The sequence below is a fragment of the Lottia gigantea genome (assembly GCF_000327385.1).
Source record: "Lottia gigantea unplaced genomic scaffold LOTGIsca_107, whole genome shotgun sequence".
Taxonomy (NCBI): Eukaryota; Metazoa; Mollusca; class Gastropoda; family Lottiidae; genus Lottia; species Lottia gigantea.
This window is the reverse complement of record NW_008706931.1, coordinates 425,936-435,967: the sequence shown is the minus strand read 5'-3', so window position 1 is coordinate 435,967 and position 10,032 is coordinate 425,936. Positions and strand designations below refer to the sequence as shown.

General features: G+C 35.8%; 1 protein-coding gene across 1 annotated transcript; it reads right to left on the bottom strand.

Moving 5' to 3' along the window:
* Positions 1–128: 128 nt before the first annotated feature.
* LOTGIDRAFT_237439 (hypothetical protein) lies at positions 129–4,327 on the bottom strand. Its single transcript, XM_009046814.1, has 7 exons — positions 4,305–4,327; positions 3,824–3,991; positions 3,134–3,291; positions 2,130–2,369; positions 1,263–1,432; positions 902–1,037; positions 129–543 (listed from the first exon to the last, which is right to left on the bottom strand). The coding sequence occupies exons 2-7, from the start codon at positions 3,930–3,932 to the stop codon at positions 478–480; spliced, it is 879 nt and encodes a 292-aa protein (XP_009045062.1). The 5' UTR covers positions 3,933–3,991; positions 4,305–4,327; the 3' UTR covers positions 129–477.
* Positions 4,328–10,032: the final 5,705 nt, after the last annotated feature.

Here is a 10,032-nt window from a genome sequence, read left to right as displayed (position 1 = left end):
ATTCTTTTCGCCTTTTTCTGTGATTTCTTGATTTCCCGCATATTACCTCAATCATGTTGTCTGTAGAAAATTAGTCATGTACTATGGGGTTATGTTTAACTCACTTATCCAAATACAATCTTGAAAATCTTGTTAATCAATATTTAATATTCAAATTTGTTCTTATTCAAAATTATGCACTTACTAAAAAAATTGCACTTATATACTCATTTTTGCACTTGATCTTACACAAAAAATTTTTATGGGGGATTTAATCCAGTGTGGTTTCCGATATGCAAATGTCATCAACACTTCAACTTGAATTGCAAACCTAAAAAATGTTAAACTTTTTGTACACTACTCATATCAAAAAAGTCCCTTCATCACACAATGTCTCAATGTTTGTATCCAACTAAATTATCCCAATGTGCCGCAAAAAGTTATACGTCATACTCCATTTTATTTCAATTCCTTCGATATCTCTTTGTGATGATGCTGCTATAAATTCTTTAGGAAAACCAGTCTATGGGGTTGAAATTTGTCTCTACACATCGGACATTCCGACTGAAACATAAAGATTTAAAGTAAGGTTTTGTTTCATGTCAGAAAATGCTTCTAGTTCGTCAATTGTGAGGCCTATTGCCCGATAGGTTGTGCATTTTTGTGCAAAAAGTCTGACAGCCGACCAATTGTATGACTGCAAGTAAACACCATTGCCCCTCCCGATATATTACTTGCCCTTCAGAACATTCAATTCTGGCTAGGGGCCTGCATATGCCATTTGGAAATCTTGACGAAGGTTCCCTCATTGCACCCAAAGCTGAATCAGAAGCAATACAAGATAACAGCACTTCAGGTATATTTTTGATTAATACAATTGAGAGGAGTCAAGACTCAAACGTCGATCCTACTCAGAACGCACCTTATTCTGACACCAGGTGTGTATACAATTCCAACAGAAAAGATGACCACATGGAGCAAGGGTTGGAGATTGAATACCTTCTAAACACAGTGAACATTTTCTATAAATTAGTCCCATTCTTTTCTTTTCTGTCGTGCTGGAAAATATAAGTATAAACTATTACCTATGGTTACTGGAAGTCCTCAGAGATTCCACCAATTCACATAAACATTCAGAGTTTCATCCAAATCAGTTCAATGCTCTAGTTTCTATTATACTAACAAACAATACTACATACATGAAAGGTGCCTATTGCAGTCAAGGTATAAGACGATGTTCTTAATAGCTTGACATTGGTGTAACAGCTGTCACTTCCACTTACCTTCCAAAAGCGTGCGTCTTATAAATGGAACTTCCCATAGTAGACTGATAGTAATGGTAAAGCTGAATAAAGGCAGAAAAGGTTATCTGCCCTAATGATAGCCAGGCTAGATATTTAAACGTTACCGAAGACACGTCTGATGATGGTGATTTGTTACCCATATATTTAATCTAAAATAAATGAAGCAAATCGGAGTTTTCCGCGACAGATGGAAACATTCAAATAAAATTATTAGCCATTAGCCAAAATAGACTTCGAGTGTCACCAACAAAAATGGATCAAAGAACACATCCAAAATTTTGGTTTGTGGTCCCAGGGTTTCACGTGAGTGCCACCTACGCAACATTATCACCGTGACAATGAAGAGAAAAATAAAGCACAAAATTATGATAGACCATGGATGAAATTAAATACAAATTGAGCCTTGTGAATTGACACAAGTAAAAATGTCAATTCTTTTGAAATTTGCAATTCAAGGGAAATAACTTGATAAGCTGATATTAAAATTTATACTTGACTGTACTTGACTATGACACAAGCGTGGTAACTTAAGTGTTTGGGTGGATGCCGGTATTTTTGGAGATTTTACTTCATTAATTATTCATATCTCTCTCTCCGTCACTTTTGCACCTTGATACCAAGTCTTTTTCACTCTTTATACTCATCTTTATGTTTTGACACCCCTGATGCTCCGACACCCACAATACAGCTTATTTTAAGCTTAGTCGAAAAAACGATAGAGATCGTCATAAAAAAGCTATTTTTACCTAATGCGATACCCAAAGAGATATTAGTACCCCAGGTAGGGAACCATTTAACTTCAGGTGGTTGGATCGGTATGGTATGGAACCCCAAAAGCCCACTTACATAATGTACACCAGTGATACGCTTGGCAATATGATAGAAGACACCACGGAGATAGAAAATCCCAAGATGAAGCCGATGAAGGTAGATCAAACACTGCTGGAGTGCTCGGAGGGCTTTTAACATTTTTTCCGTCTCCTCCGCCCGATGTGGTGCCGTCTGCAACGTTGTTTCCAGATTCTTTAAAACTTTCTGGAGGATGTAAGGGCTGACAACGTGGAGAAGTGCCATCAACGCTCGTCTCTAAAATAAAAAGGATCCTGGTTTTAAAGTGAAAAATGAGCTAGTTTTTTTTTTTTTAAGGCTCAAATTTCGACGGCGAGCTGTTACCGATTGGCTTAGCTAAATAAATTCTGTTTCTGAGACTAAGGTATGATTGGTCACAAAATGGCACATATGTTCCTTCACCATTCAAAAGGCAACGGAGAGCATAATTATCGTCCAGGATCAAATTAAACGATTGGACGCCATACCATGCAAACGCCACGCAAGAGTGGAATTTTGCACAGGCATCGGCTTTAATCTCCACTTTATCGATTTCCTAGAGTCGAAGAATCGTTAAAGGACACAACCTGTAGCACACGGGACCTGATTTAAGAGAATTTCGCCAGGACAGTGACACAAGCACATTTAATAAATAACTGAATAATGAATAAGAGTACATAGAAATACATTTAAAAGAAGAATGACCTTATCAATCCGGACAAACAAAACCAACATAACACTATTGGTGCCTCGAATCATCAACTAGTCTATAACTAGTTTCTATAACTAATCATCGAAGAAAAAAGACAAATACGGTACGCTTAATTTGAATGGACGAATAAGATTTATCTAAACTTGATATTCCGACAACAGAATTTTTAGACTTTGTGTTCTAAAAGCTATCCTTTCCTTAGTTGGTAGTATGTAACACAATCGATAATTGGTCAATTTGAATGATGACGGAGAAAGGGACAAAAGAGCAGGAAGCTAAGGGTGGGGAATATCCAGACAGCTCGACCTACCGGTAGAGATGGAATGTGCCGTCTGGTAGAATCAACCTGGACTATATTAACATATTCTTCACCGATTGTCTGGTTGCCCGAGAGTGTCGTTAACAGGAAGTAGCCTAAGTCTGACATTACGTCCAGTTCTCTTCTCCATTTAATCCATTTTCTGGCACCTGAAATAAAATATGATGGATTATTTACGAGCTTCTAAATTTCTGCTCCCATCCTTACTAAACAATTTTTGCCAAGACAGCTGTGGAATTTCGACTTCGACTGCCAGAGAACCTGTAAGAGTCAAGTACACTACAGGTCAGCAAGAAATCATTTGGCTTTGATGGTATATCAGCGTCCTGATCAATTTTGTCCACAAAAGTCAAAAGAGCATTCGGAATAAAGTAAAACATATATTTATATTGTCCTTACTAATGAACAGGCCAGCTAGAATTTTGCTCTATATTAAATTAGGATGAAAGCACATATTGATCTCAACCAGAGACATGATCTGGTTGTCTGCTAGGGTTGACATTTGTAGATCGCCAGAATAAGTGTTTAAATACCATTATAATTATTGAAAAATTGGAATTTAGGGCTTTGGTTTCCCGAATCATAAAGGTCAAATATATATTTGAAAGCCTACCCAAATTTACAAAATCAAATTTGGAATTTGGAGATGGGTGGGGTGTCCGAGGGTATGCCCCTACCTACCTGCAAGCAATTGAAATGTCTCAGCAATAGACGTTCTCAGATAGGTTAAATAATAATCGTCTTTCTGGTGGGATCGTAATATTTCTGGTGTACCGGCTGCTTTAAACATCTTCCAGTCATTTATGCCTGCATTACCATTTTGTCAAAAAAATCTCCGAAATTGCATTTCTATAAAATTTGAAAATACAAAGGGTTTATAAGAGATTAGTAATGGAATACTGTCTCTTGGAAACTATAAATCAAGCTTGAGAAATTTAGCTGTAGTCTGTAACCGTGTTCAGACACGATGAAGGGAGGCTACTCGCATTATAAAGAGATATATCATGTCATCCTTATGCTGAATACTATATTATATAAACTATGACAGTAGCTAAATGTGCCATACACTTCAGAATAGAAAACGTGTGCAGCAACAAGTGCTATTACACTGAAGAACCGTGAATTTGTATTCAAGTAGCGGAAAGAGAGATACATTTCTTACCTCCTCGTCTTGATATCAATGATTCAAGGGGCGCTACTCGTATATGTAATAATAATAAGACAACAAGTAACTCTTGAATTGACTTTCAGGACCGTATATAGAGAGAGTCTGGCCAACTACGTCACAAGGCGCCATCTTGTTACCCTCTCTTAGCTACAAGACGGCCGACGTTATCCCTCGTAAACGCTCTAGAATTTACAGTTTTTACCGGATTTTGATAAAATTTGTTATGTCTATACAAAAACACAAAAAGAAGATAAATTTTGAATTTTAGCACTTTCCAAATATTAACCACCGAAATATTAAACCTGTAATCTTCCATATTAAAATAGGGCCTAGCTGTATATTCTACAGCTTTATGGAACAATAGGCTAATCACTAGTTATAGTTTATGCAACATATTGATAAGTAATATAATGTATAATATAATTCATATTGTTTTTGATCAATAGGCCCGTGTGCCTGACGACTGTCCTATAACCAATGCCGAAGAAATTTAGTCCTCCTGAAAATTGCTCAAAGCAAGATGTGCCCTATGAATCGTTTCAACAGAAACAGGCCCGTAACCAGACCAATTTCCCAAGGGGGGGGGGGGGGGGGGGGAATAATTCCAGGGAGGCGCCGCCCCACCCCACTCCCCACCCCTGTCTCTTTTACTTGTGGGCCTGAACAGAAAAAGGCTCATTATTCAGTTTCAATCAGCACAATTTATTTTATGACATGAAGGCATGAAAGTTCACACCACTCAATAATCATCATTTCAGCTTTGAAACCATTTTGCACAGCATTTTGCTTCAGCTGGCGGCTGTTGTCCTGGCGATCTGTTTCTCTTTGACTGTCGTCGAAGTGATTCTGGAAGAGAAACCAAAATTTACACAAGTGACTAGCCCAAAAGACTTAGTGCTCACATTATCGTCTAGACCCACAGTCTACATTGCCCTTCCATATTTTTCTGCGAATGTCAATAACGAAATAACATAAACAATGGTGGCGTTTCATTTGATCTCTAAAGGGGGTGGGGTGATACTGATAGGCATTTAGGAAATCAATGATATTGATAGGGAGAAGGGTGACTCGCCCCTTGCAACATCGTACAAGCACCAATATGGCGCACACCTTTAAATTATACTGTTTGTTTTGGTGATTGGAAGTAAATAATACTAAATACTAAATAAGTAAATAGTCTTAGAATTTCACATTTATAGAAAAACATAAATCGATCGATTAAGTGTAGGCCTATCAGAAATGTTGTTGACAGTGTCTCAGAAGCCATAAGTGCATGCTCCTCGTCTAGGCCTAGGCTTAGATAGCCAGTGCGTGGAAAGAAACCTTCTCACAAAGTTTCCATATCTATTATATCCAGTTTTTAGACCTGAACATAACACAATTTGCAAAACCTCTGAAATCATCGAATGTACTTACATCGCATAGAAAAGAGTTGTCGTGGGGAGTCCAGTCGGATCGTTTGACCTTTACTTCCCATTCTCTGCGTCTCCTTTTATCCTTAGGGAACCTGTGCATCACTATACCTTCTCCAGATTTGACAGAGCATTTCTATGCCACACATCGAGGCATTCTGTTGCCAGACAAGACCCGGAATTAGGGGTAAAGAATACCCAGGCTCCTACGCCTAAACGTCGCGGGAAGGGTAACAATATGGCGGCCTTCAATCACGTGACCGCTCTGCGCCAATCATGGTTCAGCGCGGCGAGATCACAAGTTGGCCAGACTCTCTCTATATACGGCTCTGTTGACTTTGCGATTAGATAAAGCATAGAACCGTCAAGTATGTATGTCATGGTAGTCTTATGCAAGAAATCGCCTTCATGTGATGATAGATAGTCAAAAACCTTAAAAGGGATATTATCTATCTAGTTTACTCCCAATTGAGATACAAATTTGAAACACAAGAGTTTCTTTTAGGCATTAGATATTGGTTTACTCAAAGAAATATAAAATAGCAGCGGGAACTGCATGTTCACTAAATTGAAATATCGACTTGGCTTGGCTTTGAAAACCTATAAGGTAATGTCAGGTGCAGGGAAGGATTTTTTTTTCCAAGAAAGAGGCGCCCCTATTTTGTTCGAGGGCATTGGGGAAGATGGCAGTTGATTGCAGAACGAAATTATTGAATAGACATTTTTGTGGGTAGCCTATTATGACTATATAACAACAAATAATTTAATATATCCATTCAGATGTCAGTAATAATTAAATTCAAAATTCAAAAAGTCTGATTGATCAAGCCTAATTACCCTTTCAATGTCATGCAAAACAAGGTTTCTCTGGGATATCAAGACGCTATGAAAATATTGTAAAAAAAAAGATAAATTGTAAATTACTATTTTTCCTATTTTGTTACATCAAGGAAACTTCTGGGACGTCGACTTTAATATATTTTCTATGTGGGTTAAAATCTTTTACTGTTATGCTTCCGTGTCAATCTGATTAAAATATATTTGCATTTAAAATATCTGCAATCGGGGTTCAATTTGACTTAATAATTAATGTACGAACACAATTCCTCGTTTAGGCGATATAGAAAGAGTTAGAACCATTGTACTGTTACATAAATATATAGAAATGTTATTTACAGAATAAGAGCTTACAATCTTTATGCAGACGTAGGTTATGTTTTAGGAGGAAGCTAAAATAATCTCATTTACGCTTATAGAGATCGAGGTACCAAATGAACACTTGGATTGGTTGAAAATAAGGTCATTAGAACGGGATAGAATTCGAAACTTGTTGGATCACAATGGAGACGAAAAATAGCAGAGAAAGGAAATTGTAATCAATTATAAACTAGAACCGTTATAACGGTACCGAAGCAGTGCGCATCCAACCTGATACATCGATAACACGTTGCATTTTAAAGTCAAAATGAGATATCTTACCGGAAAGAAAAGCATGTAAACATTCAATAGTAAAAAAAATCGTTTAATCCGTTTAACGTTCGGTAGTGAAAAGACGCATGGATTTGATACCATTCGGTACTAAAAGGTGTTAACATTCGGTAGTAAAAAGTCGAATTTTCAAATAGCTGTAAAGTTAAAAGCTCAATTCGCACAACAAAAATGAAAATATTTTTGGAAAGGTACAATAATTTGTGTTTCGGCTAAGAGGTCAACAGAGGTCAAATAAAAGAGAATATAAGCCTTAAAAGTGTTGAAAATTGAATGAATATGAATTGTCATCGTAGATCAATAACCTTTGACCTTCTAAAGACCAAGATTATGCATGTAAATGGTCAAAGTATCAAAATTTTATAAATTGTAAATCTTATTCCATTTTTTTAAAGTAAAAGGCCTAAACAAAATGTAACTCTATCAGATATTGTCCCAAATAGTGCTTTAATTTTTTGTAAAATTTCGATGGTGAAAAATGCAAAATTTTCGAGTTATAACAATTTGAATTATTTATGGTAAAGGTAAAAGTAACCCGGATTTGCCACGCCCACTGCAAAAATTTTGTGTTGTCTGTAATAATGTGTACAATGTCAAATAATGTTCAAAATTTCAAGTGTTTACAATCATTAGATCATGAGATATTCGTAGTTAAAAGTTTTTTTTAAGGCAACGGTGACTGTCGGTGGATTATAGAAACCGTTAAAATTACGCAAAGTTACTATAGAAGTCAATACAAAATTTTCAAATTCAATTTTAATCAAAATACCAAGTTTCAAAGAATAGATTGCGTGTAATAAGGACAAAAGATAAATTTTCGCTTATGTAAATTAGGTCACGTGATAGACCTTTTTTTTAAGTTAAAAATCGCGATTTTCAATTGGCTGTAGAACCGGAAGTTAACGGAGCACGACAAAAGTGAAAATATTATCGGATATATCTCGTAATGGGCAACAACCTTTGTTCAGGTCAAAAGGTCAACAAAGGTTAAGTAAAAGTAATATGAGCCTATGAAGTTTCGAAAATTGCTGTTTTCGGACGTCTGTAAAACCGGGAGTATATGTTGCACATCAAAAATCAAAGTAGGAGTGGTCATCTTAGATCAATGACCTTTGACCATGCAAAGGTCAAGGTCATTTACGTTAAAGTTCAAAAATGAAAATTTTTAAAATTGTTAAACCTGTTCCCTTTTTTAAAGTAAAGAACGCAAACAACTGTAATCTTATCACAAATTGTCCTAAGCTGTGTTCTACTTTCATGCAAAATTTCTAGGATGACAATTGCAAACTTTGCGAGTTATAACAATTGCAAATATTTCAGGTAAAGGTAAATGCCCACCGGATGTGCCACGCCCACTTCAAAAATTTTAATTTGTCTGTGATGATGTCTACATTGTTAAATAATGTTCAAAATTTCAAGTCTTTACAATCATTAGATCATGAGATATTCGTAGTTAAACTTTTTTTTATGGCAACGGTGACTGTCGGTAAATTATAAACACCCCGATTTTACGCACAGTTACTATAGAAGTCAGTACAAAATTTTCAATTTTTAAAACGCGCAATTTTGATCAAAATATCAAGTGTGATATATCGCCAAAAAGGAGAGATCATGCACTCTAAGAATATATAAGAAATTTTGTTATATGTTAAGTAGGTCACGTGACAGAGCTCTTCAAAGTTAAAAATCGCGATTTTCAAATTGCTGTAGAACCGGAAGTTAACAATGCACAACAAAAGTGAAGATATTATTGGATAGATCTCGTAAGAGGCAACAACTTTTGTTCAGGTCACAAGGTCACCAAAGGTCAAAGTCACTAGATATGAGACTTAATAGTTTTGACAATTACTGAAAACATAAAACCGGAAATAAAAAAAATACAAAGCCAAAATTCAAAAATCGGCTTCCCATGTTTTGTTAGCAATCGATTGTTGTTTACATAAACATCAAATTTACGCACATCCAATTTTACCCTGAAGCCCCATTTTGAGTTTTATAAAAATGAGTCATATCAAGATGGCGTCTTACACAATACTTCCGAGTCAAATTTTTTGATTCCAAAATTGTTATAGGGACAATTTTAACTAATTTCAAAAAGAATTTTTCAAATACCTACAAAATTCCGGAAGTTGAAATTTGAAGTTTGGAGGCGAATGACGTCAAAACCGGAAGTGATATCGAAATTTTGAAAATAGATTTTTGTCAGGAATCAAAATGCTTATCTACTATTAAATTTTTAGACCGATTGAAATAAAATTGTGGAAGTTTAAAAAATGCTTTAAATAAAATCAGCGACAAAAGTCAAAATTTGAAATTTCTTAAATTGCTATCTTTTAGACATTATTTCAAAGTAATGAACAAAACAAAAATTATGTTCAAAATAGATTCAGAATAATAGCAGGTATTGGAAAGACGTAATGAACGGTTAAAGTCCTACGTCATTTCCGGTTGGGCGAAGATGCGTCATTTTACATTTAAACAATAGCGACACGCTAAGTATAAGAGATAATGATGTCAGATAATCTGTGGTATGTGCAGTTTTGGCTGGGGAGCGTGACCAGAAGTAGACAAAAACTAGAACCGTTATAACGGTACCCAAGCAGTGCGCATCCAACCTGATACATCGATAAAACGTTGCATTTTAAAGTCACAATGGGATTTCTTACCGGAAAGAAAAGCATGTAAACGTTCAATAGTAGAAAAAATCGTTTAAACCGTTTACCGTTCGGTAGTGAAAAGACGCATGAATTTGATACCATTCGGTACTAAAAGGTGTTAACATTCGGTAGTAAAAAGTCGAATTTTCAAATAGCTGTAAAGTT

Bases quoted from the DNA above. Each gene is read 5' to 3' on its own strand.
- LOTGIDRAFT_237439 (XM_009046814.1), bottom strand. From the start codon at position 3,932: ATGTTTAAAGCAGCCGGTACACCAGAAATATTACGATCCCACCAGAAA. The intron at 3,292-3,823 runs GTAGGTAGGGGC...ATTTTATTTCAG, and splicing joins GACATTTCAATTGCTTGCAG to GTGCCAGAAAATGGATTAAA. The intron at 2,370-3,133 runs GTAGGTCGAGCT...TTTTTATTTTAG, and splicing joins GGCACATTCCATCTCTACCG to AGACGAGCGTTGATGGCACT.